At 35.9% G+C, this 27,867-nt stretch overlaps 2 protein-coding genes across 2 annotated transcripts in view; both read left to right on the top strand.

Moving 5' to 3' along the window:
• The window catches only part of LOC135771257 (integrin alpha-D-like), a 62,111-nt gene extending 49,783 nt beyond the window's left edge, over nucleotides 1-12,328 (top strand). The window contains exons 3-10 of the mRNA XM_073815619.1: nucleotides 3,321-3,400; nucleotides 3,526-3,599; nucleotides 9,623-9,728; nucleotides 9,814-9,891; nucleotides 9,977-10,098; nucleotides 10,275-10,426; nucleotides 10,525-10,678; nucleotides 11,839-12,328. Of these exons, the coding sequence (XP_073671720.1) occupies nucleotides 3,321-3,400; nucleotides 3,526-3,599; nucleotides 9,623-9,728; nucleotides 9,814-9,891; nucleotides 9,977-10,098; nucleotides 10,275-10,426; nucleotides 10,525-10,678; nucleotides 11,839-12,150 (1,078 nt within the window). The 3' untranslated portion in view covers nucleotides 12,151-12,328. The remainder of the gene's footprint in view (nucleotides 1-3,320; nucleotides 3,401-3,525; nucleotides 3,600-9,622; nucleotides 9,729-9,813; nucleotides 9,892-9,976; nucleotides 10,099-10,274; nucleotides 10,427-10,524; nucleotides 10,679-11,838) is intronic.
• A 3,457-nt stretch (nucleotides 12,329-15,785) lies between these two features.
• Nucleotides 15,786-27,191, top strand: itgae.2 (integrin, alpha E, tandem duplicate 2). Its single transcript, XM_065281419.2, has 32 exons — nucleotides 15,786-15,927; nucleotides 16,084-16,186; nucleotides 16,297-16,376; nucleotides 16,473-16,546; nucleotides 17,526-17,628; nucleotides 17,731-17,796; nucleotides 17,891-17,965; nucleotides 18,128-18,249; nucleotides 18,396-18,547; nucleotides 18,647-18,800; nucleotides 18,916-19,060; nucleotides 19,592-19,662; nucleotides 19,806-19,926; nucleotides 21,009-21,136; nucleotides 21,262-21,402; nucleotides 21,482-21,685; nucleotides 22,224-22,348; nucleotides 22,825-22,958; nucleotides 23,041-23,189; nucleotides 23,501-23,620; nucleotides 23,777-23,847; nucleotides 23,930-24,053; nucleotides 24,151-24,240; nucleotides 24,323-24,402; nucleotides 24,500-24,574; nucleotides 24,661-24,733; nucleotides 25,104-25,205; nucleotides 25,295-25,327; nucleotides 25,677-25,757; nucleotides 26,086-26,172; nucleotides 26,245-26,355; nucleotides 26,674-27,191. The coding sequence occupies exons 1-32, from the start codon at nucleotides 15,900-15,902 to the stop codon at nucleotides 26,725-26,727; spliced, it is 3,276 nt and encodes a 1,091-aa protein (XP_065137491.1). The 5' UTR covers nucleotides 15,786-15,899; the 3' UTR covers nucleotides 26,728-27,191.
• The last annotated feature ends 676 nt before the right edge of the window (nucleotides 27,192-27,867 follow it).

Below are 27,867 nucleotides of genomic sequence, written 5' to 3' on the forward strand. Positions count from 1 at the left end.
TATGTAAAAAATAGCATTCAGTTGTGTTAAAATACAATATAGGCTAATAAACAATGAAAGTCAGATCAGACAAAGTAGAAAAACAAAATCCTGATATGTCAGAATGTTAACTAATACCAGCTACACGCAATGTACTTAAAGGAACAGTTCACTTAATTTAAATGGTCATATACATAAACTTGTTTCAAACCTGTATGAGTTTCTTTCTTCTGCTGAACACAAAAAAGAAAAGAGTTAAGAATGTCTGTAACCAAAATCAGTTGATGGATCCCATTGACTTCATATGTAGGAACAAAATAACATGCAGTCAATGGGGTTCATCAACTTTCTGGCTACTAAGATTCTTCAAAATATTTTATTTTGTGTTCAGCAGAAGAAAAACTCATACAGGTGTGAAATAACTTTAGGATGAGTAAATTATGACAATTTATTTAAAGTGAACTATTCTGGAACAGAACTGTTGTTTAATCCATGCAAAATACAAAAAATTAATACCATCTATATTAGAGCACGTGGCATTGCACAAGAACCATGCTTAATATTTTCCAAACCAGTATTTATTTTCATTTGAATTTTTTGATTGGCCCCCCCTGACTGGTTCTTGGTCCCCCCTGTGCCCCCCCATTTATAAAATCCTGGAATCGCCCCTGGGCGTGGCATCACTTTGAAGCAATACCCCTGATTGGCTGACTACACGCGTGGATCGTAGTGACAAACTCTGCGGAAAGATAGTGCCAAAAAGATCTGTAGACTTGTGCAGAAGGATTCGTGAATGCCCTGTGATCTGCAAACACAGATTCAACACTTGCATGCTGAACTTTGCACAGAATGTGTAAGAATGTCTTTTTACAATGGTTGGAAAATACAAGTTAGACTGTGTTTGTTTGCAAATTATGAGGAGGGCATTTGTAGATTTTTTTAATGGAAAACAGCGAAACAGTTGTGCCAAAATTCTGAAAACAAATGCAACACAATCTACAAACAAATAATGACCCTCATGCACAGACAAATCACTTTGCATTCATTTAAATTCTGTTTGTCAAGTACAAGTCGATGATTTCTATTTGTGAATCATAAAGAGTTGGTTTGCGGATTTTAAATCTATTTGTAAATCGCATTTTATATTTGTATGTCATGAAGAGTCTGTTCGTGGATTTTTATATATTTCTAGATCTCGTTTTACATTTGCGGATCATGAGGAGTTTGTTTGCAGATTTGGAACCTATTTGCAGATTTGTTTCGTGTTTACAAATTGTAGTCTCTTCATTTTCAACGATTATGGCATTATTTTGTCACAAAAGCGAAACAATAGTGTCAGAATTCTGAAAACAAATGTGACACAATCTACAAATAGAAAATGATATTCATCTGCAAAGAAGTCACTTTACATTCATTCAAATTCTGGTTTTCAAGTACAAGTCACTGATTTCTTTTTGTAAATCATGCTTTATATTTGTGGATCACAAAGTCGATTCGTAGATCTTGTTTTACATTTGCGGATCACGAGGACTGTGTTTGTGGATTTTTAATCTATTTGTAGATTGCGTTTTGTGTTTACAAGTTGTAATATCTATTTGTGACTTTTACTCTGTCTATTTTCAATAATATTGGCATCATATTACCCCCATAAAGGCGGGGCTATGAAATGAGGCTCCTGATGACTCATTGTTTTCGAATGACAGCCAAAGATTTGTAAGCATCAATGGAACTTTGCTAACATCTCTGTTCATGAGTCTGCAATATGTAAAACACTAAACAAGCAGGGTATCTATGGAGTGAATTTTGTGCCATATTTAAACAAACAAATACAGCATGTTGCAAACAAACTCAATCTGCTTTGCAAAGGGAAAACTCGACTCGCAAACAAACAGAAAACGCTTTGCAAATACAAAAGGCAATTTTAGAAAAAAATGCAGAGGTGTTACAAATATGTACTGTGTTTTGCACTGGAGATTCACAAATGTGAGTTTCTCACAGATGTGGCCATGAGTTTCTCACAGATGTGGCCATGAGTTTCTCACAAATATGACCCTGCAATCCAAAACAGCAAAACAACAAAACTTTATTGGTGACATTTTAACTAGTGAAAATGTATATCTTACATCCTTTTATTAAATATTACAATATAATTACATTTAAAATTATTACAGTTAAATGTGCTTGCCATTTTAATTAATGATTTACTTAATTTGATCATTGATTTCGGATTCTCCCCATCTTCTAGCTACAAAATTGGCACTTATATGGCAGATTATTTACGGAAAATCTATTGACTGCCATACTACCACCCTTCTGTGCCTCAGTCTGCTGCAAATTTATTTAATAAACTTTGTTTTCTATCTTCTGATTCTTCAATACTGAGAAACACAGCTGCGTGAGAGCAGCCAGCAGAACTGTAAGAGTCTATTTACAGTATTCCTTATTTGATGCAGCTTTATTATTACTTTAGTTTCATGTTTTTTTATGATAAAAATTTTGAAATGACTTCCCTATAAATTAATTATTCCGAGATAAAGGTAAGATAGAGGTAAAGAAGGGGAGGGTTTAAATATTGTCACAGACAGCATCTGTGTTGTTCAAGACCACAATGAGCCGTTTTCTCTGACACTTCTGCTGAGTGCTCTCTCTGAAGTTTTGAGTTTAAAGTGTGGGATTTTTCAAAAACATCAAAATGTACGGAGGACTGATTGTTATGATTGGTATGTATTAATGTATTATTAACCTAATTATTTAGTAATGAACATTGATTTGACTTAAAACATTTTTTAAACTTTGATTAACTGAAGTTGAAATGTCTTGTGAAAAGACAAAGAACATTTTATTTGATCAATCCTAATCTGAATTGTGTAGTAAAAACATTGATTTATACCACAGTGACATGCAGTGTGAATGGCTTCAACATTCAGACCTCACCAGTGAAACATTTCACAAATGCTGATCTACTTTTTGGGCAATCCGTTATTCAGTCAATGGATGGGTTAGTCATTTCTGAGACTCATTTTGGAGATAATACTAGATATTTGTTTTAATAGATTATTGTTGTATCAGAAACATTATGCCTTCTTTGTCATCTACGTTTCTCGACCTCCTCTATTTCAGTTTTGTAGGTGTGTGGTGCACTTCATGATGTTTCTCAAATTGAATTTCTCTATCCAATGAATTTCTCTATCCATTGTTCTGTGTTTTCTTTTCTGTGTATTTTTTAATGTAAAGCTGTATAAAAGTGTGCTACTTTATACAAATCCATTTTAATTAAGTCCATCATAAAGCACATTGTGATCTTTGGTAGTCAAATTATGTTATTATATATTTTGTTATAGAGTTTTTGTTTCTTCCCCCATAACTGGAAAACTTTTCAGCTGCACACTAGAGAATGAATGTGTCTTGCTAAATTCTCACGGTAGGTTTGTCATGATTTGTTGTTGTCTTTAAGCTGTAAACTTTAACCACACACTGTTAATGTCTCACTAATTTATAGAATTTAATTATTAGATAACTTTTATTACTCCAATATCTTTTCTAAAGATGAGACAGCAAAAGTCCTGAGACCAACAACATCAGTAGCTGCTAGTGTGATATCAGACGACGAGCATCTTCTGGTATGTTTACTGCTTCAAAGTTGGTAAATGTGTTAGAAAAGTGTGCATGAGAAGTGAACTGTCAATAATCAGATAAGATATATAGAAGCTTGCAAAGGGATTTTTGTCTGTCTTTCACAGTAAAACCACATAGATTGCATAACAACCAAGGCATATCCTTACATTCTTTCTCTTCACTTTGTGATACTGAAGCGTCGCCGTAGAGTATTGCATGCAAAGCGGACATAGGCTTTCATGCGTTACAGCTGACATTTACACGGATAATACTGCTTCGCTTCTCGCTGTCCCGTGTTGAGTGTTCTATACCTTTACAGTAGCAGGTAGCTGGCCGCGATGCAGGCTGTCTACCTCAAGGGTTTTCAACGCAGCTCCTGTGGCGTTTTGCACGATGCAAGATCTGGGCGCGCAGTGGCTGGTTATTAGAATTAAGGGAGTGAAGCGGGATGCCTCGTGTCCCATTGGGGATTATTTGCCTGAAACCTTCCTCAGCGCCGTTAGAGTGCAGGCGGTTACAATCTGGTTTTACGTGAGCTATGCCCAGTCTGGGCTTTATATGTTTATCTGACTTCTTGAACCACAACACAGCAGTCTGAGCAGCTCTTTGTGCCGGGCAGCCTCTTTGTAAGCAGAGAATTTTGCGGTGGATGCAAACGCATTTGATGGGGCTTTCCGAGCTTGGGTTGAATGCTCAGGGAGGGCGACACATCGCCTCAGTTTTTAGGTTGTGGTCGCGTGGTTAATGCAAATTCACTGAGTCTACCACATGTTGCCAGGACAACTGTGTTACTGCTAATGTTGAGGTATGGAACTGTATTCGCTTCATCCTCGTTTCTTTCAAGCTAGCCTTTCTGATGTGCATCTTATGCTACGCCAGCAGATGCCGATCACAAGTATGCTTGCTTTGGTAATTTATTTCATTGTGTTTATCTGCTGCTCTGTGTAGTGCAGCGATAAGACCTATATGCTGGCTGTGTCTGTACTGTATGTACTCTGTCCTGGTTGGGATGAGTTTCTGATTGGGTCCCTAGAGCAGGGAAAGGCAACTCCGGTCCTGGAGGGCCGGTGTCCTGCAGAGTTTAGCTCCAACTTGCTTTCTAGTATGCCTAGTAAGACCTTAATTGGCCGCTTCAGGTGTGTTTAATTATGGTTGGAACTAAACTCTGCAGGACACCGGCCCTCCAGGACCGGAGTTGCCTATCCCTGCCCTAGAGGCTCTGGCATACAATCTTTTTCACGTTGGCTTACACCAACTGGGTTAAGACTGTGCTATGTGCTACTGCTAAGCATTGCAGTGCATGTGGTTGAGTAAGTTCCACTTTGCTCTTCGATGTTCTCACGGCATTCTCGAAAAGAAACGTCTCAGTTACTATCGTAACCTTGGTTCCCTGAGAAACAGGATCAAGACATTGCGTAAGCTGCCGTGTCACTGCTCAGATCAGCTCTTCTGTTGTTCAGTCGAAAGAATTTGAGGATAAGCCTTAAAGATGGTCGTTATGTAGCGGCAAAAGCCACGCCTCTATAGGTCGTCATGGAAGGCATTGGCCAGTACACTGGCATTGGTCTATAAAAAAACTTTAGAAAATCGGAAGACGATCTCCCATAGCATAAGCTATTGACGCAATGTCTCCTTCCCGTTTCTCAGGGAACCATGTCACGACTCGCACACACAAATAGTAAGATCCAAAAGCAGTTTAATAGGGGTGATCCAAAATCATAATCCGTACAAGCAAAAGGTAAATATCCATAAACACAGTCCAGAACAATAATCAAAAACACACACACAGAAGGCGATGTGACATACAACAAGGAATCCACAACAATGACTGAACGGACAGGGCTAACAGTTTTTTCAGTCGCTAACAAGCATTTGTCCAATCAGTTGTCACATTTTCAAAATTCTAAACACAATTAGCACAGCATCGGTCTTTTGTGGCCATACCATTCATTCATTTCATGTCGTTTTCACACAATATGCAGTCAGTAAACACATTTCCACAATGCATACATTTTCCTAACAGACAAGCTATACCTCCCACCAAAATTATGGATTGTTTTTGTAGTATTTACGAATGCTTACACACAACATCCCACAATAGCAAAAACAATATTCCAAACCATAGATACAGTATAAAAACCTTTATATTGGGTAAATTGGGCCAACCACAGCTGATTCCAGTCTGGCTTAGGTTATTTTTTCTATTACATTGATACTTATACAGTAAAAGCAGGACTTTGAGGAGTGATGTTTTTGAAAACAGAAACAGACAAACACTGTTATGTCTGGACGAGGAAGCATAAAAGCAAGGGGCACATGAAGAAGAGCAGGCCCAGTGAGAGGTGCAGTGAGAGATGCAGGTGCAGTGAGAGGTGAAGTGAGAGATGCAGTGAGAGGTGCAGGAGCAGTCAGAGGAGCAGGGCCAGGGAGAAGAGCAGGCCCAAGGAGAGGGCAATGTAGAGGTGTAAGAATGCATGGTGGTGGCATTCCAAGGGCTGCAAGAACAGTAGTCAGTGATGAAATTCACTGATTTCAGTAAGAGAGGCTGGTGAAAGAGTGCATCCCAATTTTAGGAGGTTGCCTCCATTATACGCATCTTTCAACAAACCAACAGGTAAGTATTGCATTTTACATGGATTGTTTCTATTCTCACTTGACGTGTCAATAAGGTCATACAGTAATGCATATGTAAAAAATTTTGTCCCTCTAAAGAATGCAACGTCTTCCACCCTCTGGGGGAAGAGGAAAGCTCCTCAAAAATTATCAAGATCAATACTGTAAAACTTTTTCTGTTCTATCATATTGTGTATCTACTTTACCTCCTGTAGTCAAGAGTAAGGGGAAAAACTGCTTTTTACTGAAAGCTTTTGAATGTGAACATGGTTGGGAACTGTGTGTCCACATGTACAGCAAAGACATTTAGCATAAAAACGGTGGATTGCATGTTTTGCATGCAAATACCTGTAAAACTGAAACATAAAAGTCTATGCAGTTTTTGTAATGTAAACAATAGCCAGTAATTTGAAACCTGGTGTACTTTGATTGACTGCATGTACCTTGTGAAGTGAAAAGATGTGTTATTCTTTGAAAGAATAATTTTATTTTGAGTCAGATTTCCAGTGTTTTGGTAAAGGTATTATGTGCAGAGAAAGATTTGTTCTATTTTGAAATGAAGAGTTAGTATTTATTTAACAAAATGTGTTTTTGAGAAGAAAATTATGCATTTGGCCAATTGTGTTTTGTAGGTGGAAAACTGTGTTAAGTGTTTAGAAAAATTATCTGAAGTATGGGTAAGCGCTTGTTAGCGATTGAAAAAAAACTGTAAATACACAAACACTAACAAGGTGAGTGGGAACAGCTGAGTACGATTAATCATGACAGACAGGATTATGGGAGATGCAGTTCAATGGCACATGTGACAGTGAGGACAAGAGACATCTGGTGGCTACTCGGGGAACAACACAAATACATCATTACATACACAGAACACAGTTTGGCACTGTGACAAACCAAGGTTAAGATAGTAACCGAGACGTTCTCCTTTACAGAAAAGGAAAAATATTTAAAGAGCACCTTTTGTCCGATTCCTTCAGTGTGTATTACTGTAGTACATGTTAAAGGAATAGTCTACTCATTTTCAATATTAAAATATTTTATTACCTTAACTAAGAAGAGTTGATACATCCCTCTATCATCTTAGTGCGTGCACGTAAGCGCTGGGGCGCGCTGCGACACTTCGATAGCATTTAGCTTAGCCCCATTCATTCAATGGTATCACTCAGAGATAAAGTTAGAAGTGACCAAACACATCAACGTTTTTCCTATTTAAGACGAATAGTTATACGACCAAGTTTGGTGGTACAAAATAAAACGTAGCGCTTTTCTAAGCGGATTTAAAAGAGGAACTATATTGTATGGCGGAACAGCACTTTTGGGAGTACTAATGAGTTTGGGCTCATTCCCCCAAGACGCAGCAGCATGCAGGCATAAATACCCCAAATACCAATCATCCAGCCATGAGTGCTCTGGGGAGGGCGAAGGGTTCCACTCCAGCCCAAGGATCTTGGCTGCCTAGGAAAGCATGTTCGCCATTTCAGCATTTGCCTCCGAAAGCGCTGCAACGCCTGAAGGCAGCTGCGCACAGGAGTTGTCCGCCTCTGATGTCGATAACACACCCTCCGATGCTGCAAGAGATAACTCATCTTTCTCTCGCATTCCAAAAGTAACAAAATTGCCAGCCAGCAAATCTTCCATATACTCTGGAGCTCAACATGCTGCAACAAACGTGTTGGGCAATGGACGGCTTGAGAGATATTATCTGACAAAGACACATCCACTGAAGATCCCATATCACCCTCATCACTACAATGTCCCTATCCACTGCCCCAGCAGCAGAGGGCGCGTGGTCGAGGGAGCGGATGAGGTAGTCATCCTCTTCTTAGAGAAGAAGGAGACATAAGACCGCAACGTTGCCAGAGACATGTTCTCGGTGTGAGAACATAATCCATAGATGAATGCTGTCTCCTCATTTGAAAGACCCAAATGCCCTCGACAGTGCCAGAGGGGGGCCCCCCACTGCACGACCGAAGAGGAAGTGAGGTCAGAGTGGTGCGGGACAGAACGTGTTGTGTCCATGCACTGAAACGAAATCGAACCAAAGAAAAAGGAAACTGCTATTTTAATGAGAAAATGGGGGCCCGCACCAAAGCGCAGGCCAGATGTGAAGGTCTCACCCTGCTCTGGGTGAGGCAGGACAGCAATGGCAACCTCACCCAGAGAGGGCTAGCGGTCGAGGGAGTGGGTGAGTTAGTCATCCTCTTCTTAGAGAAGAAGGAGACATATGACCGCAACGCTGCCAGAGACATGTTCTCGCAGTGAGAACATAATCTATCCATGAACGCTGTCTCGGATGGGAAAGACCCAAACATCTTAAGCAGCGATCATGCCCATCAGAGGGAGCAAGGTACCAACTGCACCCATAAGCACATACATGAAAAGGCATTGTGGATGTAGGAAATTGCACTATTTTAGTTGCTGGAAACGCCAAGGAGAATCTTCTTGCACTTCTCTGTGCGCTGGAACTCGGAGAAGAAGCTGCTGATCATGTCGTCCACAACCGCAGAGCAAGGTAAGAAATCAGAGCGATTGTGAGAAAACCCACATGAAGGCTCCAAAGCAAAAATTTGAATGAATGAGCATACCGGCCTCCCTTTTTACCCGGATGCACATTTCATTGGCCAATGTTCATTGATCATTCATTGGCCATTTTCAGATAGTATCAGAGTGATCGGTCTCCCAAGGTCGAACCCCTAGTGTATATTATCAACACAGAAGGTGTTGAAGGTGACACAAGTTGAACACTAAATGGAGTTTAATTTATATCGAATATAATGAGCCAAGTGGAATGAATTTGAGGAAGCAGCAGCGTGGAGGTCAAGGCTGTAGCCAAAATTCAGAAATGGACTTCAATTTATTAGGGCATTCCTTTAGTGGAATGGATTTGACTGACGGCGCTCTGACAAGTGAACAGACGCTGGTCTTATCCCACCCACATATAATGGTTCTGACACCCCACCATTGATGTGACTATCAGAAGGAAGTCATATTATGTTAGTCAATGCTGTTAATCATCATGAACCTAAATAACTATGGTGTGTGACTGAGGTTCCCTAATGAAACGTATTAAATTATTCAAATCTACAGACACATATCAAATCTCTATCATAAGGCTGCTCAAATATTTAAAGTTTAGCTGAATATAACAAGGAAACAAATGCAACACTTAAAATATACAATATGAGTGCCTTACAATGTACAAGTACAACTTTTTAATTTAAAAATAATTTCATTTGGTTATGCCTAAAAATGTGAAAAGTTTTATAAACTAAAATTTTCTCACTTTATTAAAAGTATTAAATTTATTATATTAAAGTAAGTTAGAGTAAGTAGAGAAGCTTTAACTTTTTTGGAAGATGTTTATTATATTTAATCAGAAGGAAATGTTTTAGTTGTGTTATTTCTTCTCAAGTTGTGTAATCAAGTTGGCACAAAGAAGTCATCAATTGAGGATTTTAATGGATATTTCACAATGAGAAGCTCAAAACTGAAGCTCAAACTGAATCCTGCTGAATTAGGTATGTTTAATGTGATATTTGATCATTTGATAATGCCAAATACAGTCTCTGAATCTCTGAATTTCTTGAATCTATGTATTTTCAGTTAAAAATAAAAATGCAGCATTCAACAGCAACAACAACAACAACAACAATCATTATCATGGTGGACGCATCAATCCGGGTGAGAAAACTCTTGTGATGGTGTTACTAATTGATCATGTAAATAAAATCAAATATGTACTTTAGAGATACTTTACATGTTGTAGATGCTGGGACAGAGATTGCTATTGTGTTGGATGGTTCTGGCAGCATTCATCCTGATGACTTTCAGAGAGCCAAAGACTTTATCAGCAAAGTCATGACAAATGTTTGGAAAACATGTTTTAATGTAAGTAAAGCTAAAGGTTTTTATATTACATATTCAGCTCTGGATGTTCCTGCAGTAAAGCGGTAGTTGTCATGGTTTCATGAAAGTGTGACCTATATGATGTCAAATCTTTGCATTGTTTAGTTTTTCTGTAATGTACATTAAAAAGTTTTAAATAAAAAAATCTCTTTTTTTAGTGTGTTTTTGCAATAGTGCAGTACGGAAGTAGGATTAGGACTGAACTCCCACTTCAAGACAATAAGGATGCCAGCAGGACCTTGGAAAAAGTTAAGGAAATAAAGCAACTTGGCAATCTCACAAAGACCGCTTCAGCCATCCACTATGTGCTGTGAGTTATTCTATATTATTTATAATGATAAACACCAAGCACTTTTGTTTGGGATGAGTTAAGTTATGCTCTCTTCTGACTGCATTTGCTGTTTACAGTACAAATATTTTCATCCCTGAGATTGGACCAACAATTAAATCTAAAAAAATGATAATTGTCTTGTCTGATGGAAAGATTTTGGGAGACCCAATGAACCTTACTGATGTTTTGAACATGCCAGAAATGAAAGAAGTAACTCGCTTTGCCATTGGAGTAAGTGACCTGTATATTGTTAATTTTAGTGACATTTTAGTGACATCATTTACCTTTAGGGGTCCAGCTTCATTCATGTTATATAGTATACCTGTCAACATTGGGATTTAAAAATATGGGAAATTTCCCAAACCTTAACACCACAACCCCAATATAGCACAAAAAACTGCCAATGGGGTAAGAAAAAAAAATCTTGAAATAAGTTCCCTTTTTCCTTAAACACTTAATTCAAGAAAAATGAATGTAACATTTTCATACCCATTGGCAGAAATGTTTTGCTTGTTTTAATCACAAGTTCACTAACTTTGATATTTTTGTCTAAACACTAAACTTACTTTCTTCTTAGAATTTTTTGATTTTTGATTTGAAAAATACTAAGTAAGAGAGTCATTTTATGCAGTGTATACCTTGAATCATTGTTTGTATGGCTCTCTTGCATCTGCAGACTTGTTTTACACATAGGTCGCAGAAGTTGCAAGTTAAGCAGGAAAGCATAAACAGCAGTATTTCACACGCAAAGTTACAAAAAATGCACACCCTGCAACACGCATCAGCATGCACATTAAAATGTGCCGTTGGTTGTAGCTTTGCGCACAGCTCGTCATCCTCTACCCAACCTCAGGAAGCGAACATCAAATACGGCCAGGGGAATCTTTTTATAGAAAGACTAAAATACGAGAAATTGTTTAAACAGAATGATGGGGGAAAGAATGGTAAAATACGGATTAATCCCGGCAAAAAATGGGAGGGTTGACAGGTATGCTTATACCATGGGCTTGCTGAAAGCTTTATTCTGATTGGTTGATAAATGTTCCATGGGTGTTGATTATTTTTCTGTAAACTGCACACCTACCCTGTCAAATTTTTCAAAAGAGGAATCATAGCAATGTTTGTTGTAACAGTGGTATAAGAGGAATTACTGACTTCGGTCCTTACTGAATTACTGAAAATAATGCACATCCTCAGTGTAACGGACTCCACTTCACATCGTGCTGCATTGCCGCCTTGGGTGTGCATTATTTTTTAATAATTCAACAGCCTGTCATCAATTATTCCTTACATATATTGTAAACCTATTATGTAGTTTGTTTATTATTATTTTATCAAACAAAACAAATCACAATATATCTTACCATACAAAAATCTTAAATCATTTATAGGTAGGAGAGGCGCTTTTGAATAATCCTGAGGCAGTTCAAGAGATGGAGGAAATAGCAGATACCAATAAGTTTTTTAATGTTTCCAATTATGCTGCCTTAGACGACATCCTTTCTGAACTGAAACAAAGCATAACTGGAACTAATGCCTTAGATGACATCGTTTATGAACTGGAACAAAGCATAACTCCAACACAAGCCTTAGATGACATTGTTTCTGAAATGGAACAAAGCATAACTGAAACTATAGATGAGAAAGTTTCATGGGTTTTTAAGGGATGTTTAGTAGGATGTACAGACTGCTCTTCGCCATAAAGGAAGGGTAATGTTTTTAAACCAGCATATAAGACAAAATGTCCCAGTTTGACTTGAATGACTTGATTTGAATTATTCTTAACAGAACAAAAAATTGCAATTTCTTTGTTCTGAACTTTAAAATAAAATATTATAACATTGTATTGTTAATATTCTTGATATAAGTAAAACATTTAAATTCAGTGGGTTAATAAACGCCTTTTGAAGTGAAACAATAGGTGTGTGTGAGAAAAGGTTCATATTTAATGCTTATTTAGTTATATATTATTTAGCTTATACTTTTATAAAGCAAAATCTAAGTGAGATAGATAGACTGAAATGCTGTAGAATTGAGTCCTGGGGCAGAACCTTGTCTTTTAGTGACTTCATGTAATAATTTCTAGTGCCAGGAGTGTTTGTTATTTTGCTTTGAAAATTACAATGAGATTTGATTTGCTTTATTAGATACATGACCATTGTACACAACAGTCTGTTTATGTGATAAAACTCCCTCAGCTGATGCGGGTACATTGTAGAGACCTGTCAAAGGTCAAAGAAAGGAAAAGTGCAGCCTGATCAACCAACCTTTTCACAAAGGTTGCGTGTGCGTGTGTGTTTGTACATACATACATCTGTGTTGTATTTTCTTATATAGGCTATGTATGCACTAACATTTGCAAATTTGAATATATGAATTTCACTATTTACTCTTCTACTTATTTTTACTTATGCTGGTATAATGGCCTTATTAATGACCTTGTCTGTGAAACCAGGTAAATATCATTTTCCTGACAAAGAGAGAGCTAGTGAGAGCTATTATACAAGACCTGTCTGTCTGTCTGTCTGTCTGTCTATCGTCTGCCTGTATGTCTAAAAGTCTTTTAAAGTTTACATTTCTTATCTTTGGGTTTTTAATGGTTTAATTTGCTTGATTGCCTTACATATGACTCTTTTGTAGCACTCTGAGATTTTCTTTAAAATGTAAAGTGCTTTATAAATAAAATGCATTATTATTATTATTATCCACACCCTTTTATGTAAAACTAACTTGAACCTATAGGAAAATTGTGTAAAACTCTGTTCTATGACAGTAGCATTGAGAGGGGGCTTTGGGTTCTTAGCCCTTGTGTTTGGTCAAAAGCCCCTAATCTTTTAAAGATTTACAAGTTTAGTTCAAAAATGTAATCAATTTTATTATTATTACTTATTAATTGTTTTCATACTACACAAATTATTATTTGACGTGTGATTTTTTTCTGTTAAAAGCAGCTGTGAAATCGTTTGTCTAGCGTTGTTAAACTGTTCCGGCCTGCAGGTGGCACTGTTCACCACACACAATTGAAGGAATAGTCCACGCAAAAAAAATGAAAATTCTTTCATCATTTTCTCACTCTCATGTTGTTACAAACCTGTATACATTTCTTTGTTCTGATGAACACAAAGGAAGAAATTTTGAGGAATGTTTTTAACCAAACCTATCATGAGCCCCACTTCTTTCCACCTTTTTTCAAACGTGAAAGTAAGTGATGTGATGTGACGTATTTCCCTTCTTTGTGCGAGACGTCCGTTTCGATAGCCGGTAGTGATGCAGAGTCCGATTCATTTTCGCGAACCGGCTCTTTTCGGACAGTTCGGTTCATTGAACCGGTTCAAAAACCGGTTCCTGACGTCATCAAGAAATTACATTACTACGCATTTTTTGTATCAATGAAACATTCAAATAAAGTCGTTTGTGTCAACACATTAAAACATTTAAATAAAAGTTGTTTTTGTGAAGGCATAACTGATTTATTGCCTTGCATTCACAAGTTAGTAATGTTTGTGGTCACAGTTTAAATCGCGGATCATAAATAAATAGTAAATGCCAGATATAATTGACCAGTTTTGACAAGCCTGATGCACAATTGCGGATTTGTGTAATAATAAATAAACTTGTGTGTTAAACTCATTGGTCTTTCTTCCTTAAACAACTACAATGATTTGCATGCAAAATAAATCGTATCAAAACTAAAGCTTTCTAATAAAAGAAACATATCAAGAAACTAATAAAACAAAAAACTTCGCGTATCAGGCTCGTTCAAATCCTCGGTGATTCACACGCAGTGTCAGCAACTCATCCGTCAGAATCGTCGGCAATCCTCGCCTCGGCAATCATCGACAAACTTCGTCCGGGTCTTTACGAGTCCGACGTGCTATTTCGGCTGTGCGTCCTGCGTCATCACTATGCCCAAAACTAAAGTTCGATTCAGTTCGATTTGCGAACCGGCTCGACCGGTTACTTCTTGAGAACCGGCTCAAAAGAACGATTCGTTCAAGAACCTAACATCACTAGTAGAAAACAGTGTAGTGCGAGAACGCATAAAACATGATTTAAAAAGTTAATATTTACTACACCTGCCATGTATGAACCAGTGTGAGGATGAAATTAAGAAGTGGCTTGATATCATATAAAGATATATTCAATCATTTCATGTTGTTGATTGGGGGTGACGGGTCTTCAATCGGAAAATATAAAAGCACAGAGACATACCATGGGACAGTCGGTCCAGTGTTTGTACATGGGGGCGTGCACACCAAAGCTTTTACGCCTGTGCACACAACCCCTTGAGGTTTACGTACTAACTCACTAGGCGTCCTCTGTTACATCAGCATAGCATTATGAGGGTTCTGTGTCTTAGATGTGAAAAGTGATGTCTTATAATGACCCTCATATGTCAATGTAGGCCTAATGTAGTATACTTGCCATGAACTTTCCAAACTACAAGATAATCAAAGTCTTTTCATGTTTCCTGCATGAATGTGGAGGCTTGATTTCTGCCAGTTTCTTAAAAGACTTTTAAAGGATTTTATGTATTGTTTTTTTCTTTTCAGGTCATTTCTATAGGCAAACCAAACGTAGATACTGTGGTCAATTTTTATGATGTATGAATTTATTTTTGCTTTTTTCAGGCTGTAGTCTCTGTTACCAAACTCAGACGTGCAGCTTTTTTCATGGTTACCACATCCTGCTACAAGCTGTGTGACACAAATTCACATGGCTAGACGTTTGTTCTGTTGCAACATAATGGCAATTGCTTTTCGAACTCCTCACGTGAAAATTAGCATTTAGGTTATTTTAGAAAAACATGTAAGCAATATTTTTTGTCGATTTGACTTGTGAAAGTTTATTTACTTTAAATTGTTTTAACTGGTAAAATTGTTGATATTCATCATCCTATACATTTCAAATGTTCTTGTCATTCTCATTTACTCACTGACATCATTGATTTCACATATAGTTTCTCTTCATTTTCTAACAAAATTGGCCCTTTTATGGCAGATTTTTTTTATTGACAGGCATACTAGGTTACCATTCTTTTGAGTCTCAATCTGCTGTAAATATATTTTATCTCCCAAAACTATAATACTGATAAACACAGCTGCATGACGACAGCGCCCAGGTCTTTCATATGGAAGAGTCTACTTGCTGTTTGATGCAGCTTTATAACTCAAGAACCTGGTTGAAACAAGTCACATAATCCTCAGTGTTGCCCCAAAATTTCTTTCATGAGTTTAAATGATAACAGTTTTGAAATGGCCTCCCCATAAAAAAAGTTTTCAGAGGTGTGGTGTGTAAATTGTAAAGAAGGGGAGGGTTTAAAAATACCGACAGTATCTATGTTGTTCTACTTTCTCAAGACCACAATGAGCCATTTTCTCACTTCTGCTAAGTGCTCTAAGTCTCTCTGGATATGATTTTTTAAAGCGTGGGATTTATCAAATACACCAAAATGTATGGAGGACTGCTTTTTATGATTGGTATGTATTATTTAGATTTAACATAAGACAGTTTTAAACTCCTATTAACTGAAGATTAAATTGTAACATAAAAAGACATTTATTTTATTAATCCTAATAAAAATGAATTATGCGGTGAAGATGATGTGTTCATACTGATAATATTTAATTTTACAGTAACATGCAGTGTGAACGGCTTCAACATTCAAACCTCACCAGTGAAACATTTTACAAAGAATGATCCACTTTTTGGGCAAACCGTTATTCAGTCAAAAGATGGGTGAGTTCTCTATGCGAGGGATTATTCAAGATATATCTTTTATTTTTACAAGTTTTCATAAAGCACATTGTGATCATAGTCAAATTAGATTTTTATTTATTTTGTTTCAGAGTTTATGTTTCTTCCCCCATCACTGGAAAACTTTTTAACTGCATACTAGATAAGGAATGTGTCATGGTAAATTCTCAAGGTAAGTTTGTCACAATTTGTCTTTTTCCTTTGGCTGCAAACTTTAACATAACAACATAACTTTAATAATTTTAATACATCGATATCTTTTCTAAAGATGAGATAACAAAAGGCCTGAGACCGATAGCATCAGTAGCTGCGAGTGTGATATCAGATGAAGAGCATCTTCTGGTAAGTTTACAACTTCAAGTGTGCATTTTAACAATTGAAGAGTTTTGTTTTTTGGTTGTGCATTCCAATTAATTTCAATTCAACTGCAGTTTTGTTTGTTTAAACCTTTATAACTTAAAAAAATACCGCTAAGTAGCACCATAAAACAAAATAATAACATGATAACATAATAATAAACATGTTTTGACAAAACTTTTTGTTAACAAAACTCTTCAATTGTTCTTCATTCTAAACGTTTTGTGAAATAAACGGCTGTGCTGTTGGGGAAGCTGTGGTAAATGAGAAGTGTTAATAATCAGACATCCAGTAGCCTGCTTGGGGCCTTTTGTCTGTCTCACTAAGCTTTTCACAGTAAAACCACAGACATTGGTTTCCCATGCGAAACAGTGACAGACAGTTATGCATCAGTTCTTGCTTAGAGAACAGGAAATTGTCCTTATATAAATGCCGGGTTATTTTCAACCTATGGACATAACCAACCGTTGGGTTATAAATTTATAACAGCCCAGCATAGGTTAATTTAAACTCAGAAGTTGAGCTTGTCTACATTTTACCGAGCATTTATTAGAGCGTATAGAAAACTGGAAAATGTGGAAATATATCAAGACTAATGTAAAAAGGACCGTTATTGGGGAGTTTATTTATATTCATTGACTTGAGACACTTTTCTTTGTGTGTTAGTATTTTGGGAAACTCTATCCGGTTGATGTGACTATCATAAGGTAGTCATAAAGGTTGTTAGTCATGAATTGTACGTCACCTGAAACTATGATGTGTGACAGAAGTTCCCTAATGAAACAAATTGAATTCTGTAAAATGACAGAAAATCTCGATTTGGCCGCGCTAATACTTTAAGATTGTGACAGAACAACTAAACTACAATGCTAAAATGAATACAAATCCAACCATTTATTCAGTTAAAATTAAAATAACTAGCCTATTTACTGATTTAATTTTTTGTTTTGTTTTTCTTCTCAAGTTTTGTAATCAGGTTCGCACAAAAAAGTCATCAACGGAGGATTTGAATGGAAATTGCACAATGATAAATCCCACAGAGACAATCAAACTTAATCCTGCTGAAGGTACGTTTAATGTGATATTTGATCATTTGATAATGCTAAATACAGTCTCTGAATCTCTGAATGTCTTGCATCCATTTATTTTCAAATAAATCCAAAATGAAGCACTCAACAGCAACAACAACAACAACAACAACAACAATCGTTATCATGGTGGAAGGATCAATCCGGGTGAGAAAATGATAAATAATTTAAAATAATAATGATGAACACGTTTAATGAATAATATAATTAACACAAACTTTTACTTGGCACTGGTAAAAAGCTCAAAGACGAATAAAAAGAGAAAATCAGGAGACGACAGACACGGCAGCAGGCGATGATGAAGATGATGATGATGGTATCAGTCTTTATTTGCCCTTTGTAATAAATAATACTATTTGTTATGTGATGACAGTGGTGTTATATCAACATACTATAGAGGATTTAAATACAGCAACCACGGTCTTATACATGAAGAAACATACATTTCTGTACTGATACTACATCCTGTATGTTGTAGATGCTGGGACGGAGATTGCTTTTGTGCTGGATGGTTCTGGCAGCATTCATGCTGATGACTTTGAGAGAGCCAAAGATTTTATGCACAACGTCATGAAAAACGTTTGGGAAAAATGTTTCGACGTAAGTAGAAGTGGCATAAATAGAATCATGGGCTCAAGATACTCAGCATGATGCACAGTATGATTTTACATGTTTACTTTGCTCAGTTATATTGTAGTGCCATTTAAAAAATTTCTACCTAAACAATTAGGAAACTCTCTTTTTAGTGTGAATTTGTAATAGTGCAGTACGGAAGTAGGATCAAGACTGAACTCTCACTTCTAGACAATAAGGATGGCAACAGGACCTTGGAAAAAGTCAAACAAATTAAGCAAATTGGCAATCTCACAAAGACCGCCTCAGCCATCCACCATGTGTTGTGAGTTCTTCTATATTAAGTGTAATGTAAAATAGTTGTGTGATGAATATCATGCATGAGTTAAGTTATGCTCTCTTCTGATTGATTTGCTGTCTACAGTACAGACGTTTTAATCCCTTTGAATGGATCAAAAAATAATTCCAAAAAAATAATGATTGTATTGTCTGACGGAAAGATTTTGGGAGACCCAATGAACCTTACTGATGTTTTGAAAATGCCACAACTGAAGGGAGTTACTCGCTTTGCCATTGGTGTAAGTGACCTGTTTACTGACATCCTGAAGTTTAACATCCCAAACAAAACAAATCACTATATGTACAGCGTACTCTGCACAATACAATAGCAATAACATCTTAAATCATTTATAGGTAGGAGACGCGCTTTTGAATAATCCTGAGGCAGTTCAAGAGATGAAGGACATAGCAGATACCAATAAGTTTTTTAATGTTTCCAATTATGCTGCCTTAGACGACATCCTTTCTGAACTGGAACAAAGCATAACCGGAATTGAGGGTAAGGGAGTTTCATTACACATTAGACACATAATAACAGATTATATATGTATGTTTGCGTGTGTGTGTGTGTGTGTGTAGCTCACCTATAGCATATCACCTCTGATGCCAAGGTTGTGGGGTCAATTGCCAGGGAAATATAAAAAAAAAAAAACTCAGTAGGATGCAAAAGTTAAAAAGCCTTTATTATTTGTTGAGGGCTAAAACATTGAAACACCAACTTGTATCGGGCCGTAGGCTTGGACTTTTTTTCCAATTATTTTTTATGAATTCAACTAACCCTTCCAAGAGCACCAGATGATACAAGGGAATACCACCAGCGCTCCAGCTCTCCTTTGCCAGAGAAACATACTGGAATTTTTTTCCTTCAATGCACTGCAAGTTGCTTTGATGTGTAGTTTAGTTTTAAATCTCTGATTGGATGAGTTATGGTTAAAGCTATTTAACATAACTAATAAGTGCAGGGTATACTGTAGTTTTACCACATACAAATCAGTTTTATATCATGTTAACTTTTTCTGTCTTGTTATAGGTACTCAACAAGGTGCAGGATTTCAGTTAGAGCTGGCTGAAGCTGGATTCAGCTCACACATTATGCATGATGTAAATAGAAATTAATACATTTAAAACAAACCTTGTTTCATACACTACATAGACTATGTGTCAATTTTTCTCAATATTATTCTGTTTGATATCATTTGATATAGTATACTATATTAATGATTTAATTCTTGTTTTCTGTTCAGAAATCTCTTCTTTTTGGAGCAGTGGGGGCTTATGACTGGAGTGGTGGACTCATTTTAAAATCCGATGACAAAGTGAAGTTTTTGAATGCTTCTAAAGATGGACCCAAATTTTCCTATTTAGGTGAGTGATGGCAAATGGAAAGAATGTGGATTGGGAAACATAATGGGTCAGTTTCTCAGACCGGGTTTAGATTAAGCCAGGACAAGGCCGTAGTTACAATAGGACATTTAAGTAGTTTTTACAACCATGCCTTGAAAAAGCATTAAGTCTCATTCACTAAGCATGCATACGCACAATTTGTTCATAAAATGTGTGTACGGATGTTTTAAAAACACTTTCATACTAAAATGTATTTTAAATGTATGTAAAAATGTAGGAACAACTTAGACCACACAAACGCAATAATCACGAACAAGGAAAAAATATATAAAATATATAACACAGACAGTGTTGGACGTAACGCATTACAAGTAATGTGCATTACATAATAATATTACTTTTCTGAAGTAACAAGTAAAGTAATGCATTACTTTTTAAATGTACACATTAATATTTGAGTTACATTTAAAAAAAGTAATGCGAGTTACTTTTCAGTTTAAATAATTCGCTAAAAAAAAATTATGTACTGAATTAAACTGAACGTAGTCATGAAGAATTACGCAAACTCTATGCGTGCGCACCTGAGCGGAAACAGTTTAAGTCAGAAACAGAGATGGCAGGCCAGAGCTTGACATTTTTGGGATGGAAATATGCAATTTCTGAATGAAGAACTTCTCGGTCATAAAAAGTAAGAAAAAGTAACGCAAAAGTAACGCAAAAGTAACATAAGTATTACTTTTCATGAAAAGTAACTAAGTAAACGCAACACTGAACATAGATATACATATTATAGGGTTCTTTTTCCTTGTTCATGATCATTGCACACGTTGTTCTTACGTTTTTGCAAACATTTAGAAGAAATTTTAGTATAAAAGTTTTTGTTGATTCATGTCCGAACACACATTTCAAGAACAAATTTGTGCGTACGCATGCTTTGTGAATGAGACCCATTACATCTTGGGATAAAACAATGGAACTGATATATCTTGTGTCAGTGCAAGCTGTTTTCAGTTAAGACAGCTAGACTAAAGCCATTTCTGGGAAACCGCCCCATACATGACTTATAAGTACATATCATAACATAACATCTGTCCTGATTACAGGTTACAGTGTTACTTCTGCTCGTTTACCGACTAAAACTCTGTACATATCTGGTGCACCACGGTATAACTTGACTGGTGGAGTATTTATATTTGAAGAGACTGAAAAGTATGTGCTCCAGGGAGAGCAGGTATGAAGTATTTTATGAACTTAATATCATTTATAATTTGTTACGAAATCTCAAGAGTTCAAGACCTCAAGGGACATTCACAAATGAGTCATTGTTCATGATGGAGTGTTGTATAATTCTCATAGGTTGGATCGTACTATGGATCCGTTCTCTGTGTCTTGAACCTTGATAGAAAAAATGAACTGGATTATTGGTTATTAGTTGGAGCACCACATTTTCATAAAGATGGAGAAGAAGGCAAAGTGCTTGTGTACAAATTAAATCAGGTAAGCTCATATATGCCATTGCAATGGGAAGTATACTGTATGGGGCAATAATAACCTCATGATCTTTAACATCTCACAGGAACAAAGGTTTGAGAACGTGAACATGGAGTTACAGGGCGATGCAGGACAGACCTTTGCCAGGTTTGGTGCTGCCATTGCTTCTATAGGAGATATTGATAACAACAAGTACAATGACGTAGCAGTGGGGGCTCCGCTTGAATCAGACACTTCTGGTAGCATTTACATTTACAACGGCTTCAAAGATGGTCTGCGATTTTCACAAGTGAGTTTAAGTTTATGTTCCGGCTAATGGAACCATCTTGGATTCAGTCCAAGATGGTGTCGTTACCGGAAGCTATTTGTTATAGTTTTAAATATTCTTCTTAGAATATCGCATCTATTAACCGCAAAAGACCTTTATTAACCCCTTGGAGTTGTGTGGATTACTTTTGTGAAGAATGAATGCACTTTTTTAAAATTGTTCCCTGATTCCTGTTTTCTCCCCAAAGCATATTATTAATGATAAATATATTTTGATAGCCTACATATCAATAATTTTGATTCATACAATGTTGGCTATTGCTGCAAATATACCCATGTCACTTATGACTGGTTTTGTGGTATGATATGTCCTTGATGGAGAAAAAATAATAATTCTAATAATTCTATACATTTCTATAAAAATTGCATAAATATGAACGTCATTACACAGTAAAATAATGACCACTCCGTTTTATCCTCACAGTTTAGATCCCTTTTCTTTTTCGAATGTGGAGTTCAGGACATAGTTGTGTTTTAAAGTTGTTCTGTTTTCTTTCCAGAAAATATCCCCATCAAATTTTGGAATGAAACTTGTGCATTTTGGTCTGTCAGTAAGTTCCGTAACTAATACAGAACCAAATAAGTATATTGCTGTTGGAAGTCAGGGAAGAGTAACAGTTTTTGAGTGAGTATAAAACATTATCTTGCCCTATTATTTTTTTTAATAGAGAGTGTCGCAGTGATGATATATTTTTGTAGGCCAACCCGGATGTGACGCTGGTTCTCTATCAAAAAGCCCATTTATTTTTCCCATAGACTTTTGGATTATCGCAAAAAAGCGCTCTGTGTTTAACAAAAGTTAAATGTAACATACATTTCGAATTTGGTGCCCATTTGACCAAGAAAAGGGGTGTTTGTAGTCTCACTCCCTCAACAAAGATATTGGACTTCCTTCTTTCAATGATGCAAAATGATGATTTTTACATCATTGAAAGAAGGAAGTGCAACACTGAAATCTGTATTTCTCCTGTCTCAGCGGCAACTGAGGGAATGATGCATGACCATTCAAAAACATGACTGGGGTTCTAACTATACAAAGCTTAATGCAAATGGGTGAAGTGTCCCTTTAAAATGTTGCTTCGCATTTACATTTTTTTACAGGACAATACCTGTCATAATAATAAATCCAATCATGACAATTAAACCGGATCTCTCAAGCATTCATCCCTCTCGGAAAACAGAAGATTTTAAATTATCTGTCTGCTTTGATGTTCTGAAGGGGCACCCTAAAAGTAGTAAGTTTTATATTTTAACCTAATGAATATTTTAAAGATATTCTCATTGTTGACTTTTAACAACATTTCATTTTCTTTTTAGCTGAAACCATTCCTATTCAATACCAGATTGATTTGGATTTTGATGGCAATGAAAAGCGCCTCAGTTTCGATGGCAGCAGTCTGTTGAACGAAACCTTCTCTTTGGATGAAGACAATGAGTGCACTTCATCTATCAACTTGAAGTATTTGGTATTTTTCCTGTTTATCTCTTTAGTAAAAAAATTGTTGTCATTATGCAGCTGGTTGCCAGTAAGTAACTTACTGTAGAAGATAAAGACTGAAAATGTTTCATGTTCATTTAACTTTGAACAAACTGTTGCCAGTAAATAGCATAAATGTAAAATCTACAGTAAGTTACCGGCAGCTAGTTGCCAGTAATACCCAGTAATACTGTAATTTCCACAGAATTTTTTACAGTGTAATATAGGAATTTAAAGATTAAAAAATATGTTCAGTATTGACATTGTTTCAAAAAGAAATTCACTGTGTCTTCTTTTCAGGGTTGTTATGATTGTTATTCGCCTATTAAAATTAAGTTGAATTTTTCACTGGCCCCAAACTCTGATGGAACCCCTATCCGAATCCTTGACATATTTACACCAACAGAAACTTTTAAGGAGGTAATAATAATATTTTACAGTAATTTCATTACATTAAAGATTTCACAAGCACATTGTGCAGTTTTTATTCATTGGTGAATTAAATCAAGGCTAAGTGTTCATATATTTTCAGAACAGTTTGAGGATGTGTATTTGCAATGTCTCTTTAATTTGTAGATCCCATTTGAAAAAGAGTGTGAGGATAAAGATTGTAAGCCACAGATTACATTATCTGATTCAAAAATAAGGTATGTTAATACAGTTCACCTAAAATTATATATATATATTATTAGTTTAACTAAATTTAACCTAAAACAATTTCTTTTACAGTAACAATCTTATCATAATTGGAGAAACCGAAAGCTTGAGTGTCATTTTCAATCTTACAAATACTGACTCCCCATCCTATATGACAACGTTATCTTTGACTTACCCCAGCATCCTCAGTCTAAAGGTAAAACAATACTTTTACCTCACGTTAATTTGTTTGAGACTGTATGTACATTAGCTGGATGCGTGACTACCTGTATTACTTTGTTCCTTGTTTTTAGAAAGCTGAAGTTCACTGTCCCATAAAGAACGACAATCACATACAATGTCTTCCTCTTCACCCTGAAACAGTTTTCAGAAAAGGTGTAAAGGTATGAATCTGTCACGCATCTTATGAACAACCTACATTTTTTTACAATTTGCACATTATGATTTTATTTTCACTTTTGACAGACCAGCATCCCCATCTCCTGGCAACCCATTGACAAGAAATATGAGCTTCAGAACTTTGAGATTATTGCCAATCTAACAAGGTTTAAGATGATTCTCACAGTCTCACTTCATGTCAGAAATGCAAAAATGCTAATATTTGAATGTGATGTTCTCTAAAACTTTTTCAACTGTTTTTAGTAAAAATGAAGCATTGCTGGACTCTAAAATATACACGTTTAATGTGATGTACTCCCTACCGATCCAGCTAACGGGGTAAGTTAACAACACACTAAGGATTTGTTCTTTGAGGTATTTTTTAATGTGTAATACTGAAGTCAATTGACTTTTTACTACAACAGCAAAGCCAATCGAACCAGAATCACTGTAGAAGAAGGAGAGAGAGACACTTCACATCTGGAATTCGTATTTGAGGTACAGTGCACATAAAAAACACCAGACAAAATATTTACTAATGTAAATCATTGGCATACTTTAACAGTTTGGCATTTTGCATGGACTAACACTGCTCACATTGTCCTCATACAATGTAAAAGTCTGGTTTACTAATAAAAAGGTAGCAGTTCGTTTTAAATGTAATGTGTTTCTGAGATGGTAAGGCATTTTGTTAGCAATGCAAATACTGTTTGTTTGATTCCTTGGAGACACATTCTGATAAAATGTATAGATTGAATGCACTGTATAAGTTGCTTTGTCTGCCAAATGCATAAATGAAATGTCCACATTATAAATCAGTATATAATCTAATATTATACTGTATTTTATTGTATTGTTTTTTTTTTAGTTTATTGGTGTAAACAAGTATGGTGCCACAATTGATGTAGTTGTAAACATAACAAAGGAAACATTCAACACAGATGTGACCATCAACAGTGTCACACCAAAGGTATTTTACTTTTAGTATCCGGTGCTTAAAGTGACATTAAACAACATCAAAGTTCTCAAACTAACATTTTATTAATCTTTTTGAATTAGAATTGCTCTCTGCCCCCAAATAAGAAAGTAGAGGTAAGATATCTTCATATCCTAATTTTGCTTAGTACGACATCTTTCCCAGTCATCCTTGTTAGTCATGGATTGCAACACAAAGACATTAAGTTCTACTCTAATCTCAAATGTTAACCTAAAACAAGTGAAAATAATAATGGTTGGTAAATGTACAAGCCATTACTCTAAAATGAGCACCTTGAAATGTGATTGGCTATCAGGATTGTTGTTCTAGGACCAACAAGGATGCTGACCCAAATACATGTGGAAGATTCACTAGGATATTCTCCTGATACAATAATGTATTACTTTAAAATAAAACACCCAAGTAAATTTTATATTCCAATCTAAATAAAAAATTTACTTTTAGGCATCTTATCTTGTCAAGTGCACCATGGAAAAGTTGCAGAAAATCACCATTGATGCCAAGGTCGAAATATTTGATGTTCAGGTAATCTCTTAAAACATTTTTTTTGGCCAGGTTTCAAAGACAAGGCTTAGCTAAAGCCAGGACTAGGCTTACGTTAAATTTAGATGTTTAAGCATTTTTTATAAACATGCCTTAGCAAAAGATGTTATTGGTGTCTATTTTGAGACAAATCATGGCACTGGTATATTTTAAGATCTGTCAAAGTTATTTTCAGATGAGACCACTCAAAAAAGTGTCTAAATCTAAGGTCTTGTCTGTTAAACCGGGGGGCTAATTTAATAACAATCATTCACACCTACCAACTGTTGTTTATGCAAAAAACTTTACTGTTCCTTTTAAATCCGTTCAGGACAAATCAGACAAGATCATAGCTGTAGGGCAATACAGCTTTGATAAGACCACCTATGTTGCAAATAATCCTTTGAGGACCGATCAAGTGAGTCTTATTTTAAGCATTAATCATTAATGTTTAAAATGATGTACTGACAAACTCATTAATGCAATGCAGGTGGAGGTGATCATTACAAAGCTGGCTGTAAAATTGTCTAAAGGATCAATCATAGGAGGCTCCATAGGAGGACTATTGCTTCTTATTATCATCATCATCATCCTCATAAAGGTAGAATTAACCCTTTCTGTCTGTCTACACATTAAATAATATGCGAAAACCCAGCTAAAGAAATTTTTTGTGATTTACTGTTTCTACATAAAATCATCCTAAATAATGTAACAAACATTGTGTGGAAATATAACCTTGATATATTTAATACTGACTGAATAAGGCCATGTCAAAAATTGAAATCAATGAGTGAAATCAAACTTTTAACAACCGGGATTTTACAGACAGGGTCACATATTATCTTACTGCTTAGGGTATACTGTGTTTTTTTTCATACTATTTTTAATATTCATGCATTTTATATGATCTCTTGTTTAGTGTGGCTTTTTCCGTCGGCGGCGTAAAATGGACCAAGTGCAGACCCCAGACTAACACCAACAAAGCCAAAGAGGGACCATATTTTCCCATCTATATTCCTTATATTTGTGTCAAGAAATTATTATTTTAAGAGATGTATTGTTTGTGTTAGCAATGTATTATTATGGAACTATTAAAGCAACACTATGTAGTTTCCATGTAAAAATGACTTACAGCTCCCCCATATGGTTGAAAAGTGCAACAGAGCCTGGTATCAGACACTCTTCTGCAGGCAGGGGGAGGGGCGGGGCTGTGTTTCCTACCCTTCACCGCCACTTTCAGAGTGTGCTTGTAGCAGCTAGGAGGCTGCTCAGGTTGCAGCAACAGTACAATTTGTCCAGTTAAAAGTTCTTCTATCACTGAAATAATTTTAGAGACATTATTTAAAGGTAAAAAAACTACACACTGTTGCTTTAATAAATGATTGTATTTAGTATGTACAGTACATGAAATACACAATTACTATATTAAAAAATATCTCATCAAAATTACTGAAATCCAAAATAACTTGAGATCAACTGGCTGACTTAAAATACTCTGCACTTGATTTGTTGCTCATCATGAGAAAATGACATTTATCTCACATGTGACTTACAGTATCAAGAGTTTCAGAAGAGATCTCAATACTATCGCAATGCTTAGATGTGCAAAAGTTGGCACAGTCAGGGGTTGCAAAACATTCTTGAATATTTATAATTTTCCAGTATAGAGATAGCCAACATGAAACAAATTAAACGTATAGATCTGTTGTCTACACTGCAAAAAATGACTTTCTTACTTAGTATTTTTGTCTTGTTTTCAGTGAAAATATCTAAAAATTCTTAAATAAAGCTGTATTTTCTAGATGAGCAAAATGACTTAGGAAAATTTTTCATGAATTAAGTGTTTATGAAAAAAGTCATTTTTTTGCAGTGTAAATACCTACAATGCCACTGTAACACCACCAAGTTAGATATATATTATTTGTTTCATTTATTATGTTATATCCTGTAAATTAATGATGTAAATAAATAAAAAACACAAACAAATTCTTGCTATCAGAGGCCAACCAAGTCCATGACTTTTATTATTATTATTATAACTTTGTCAAACAAATGACACAATTATACAATTTTAATGGCTTTAAAGTTGCTGAAGTCAGTAAGATTTTCCAGG

This window comes from Paramisgurnus dabryanus, chromosome 8, assembly GCF_030506205.2.
Source record: "Paramisgurnus dabryanus chromosome 8, PD_genome_1.1, whole genome shotgun sequence".
Classification (NCBI taxonomy): Eukaryota; Metazoa; Chordata; class Actinopteri; order Cypriniformes; family Cobitidae; genus Paramisgurnus; species Paramisgurnus dabryanus.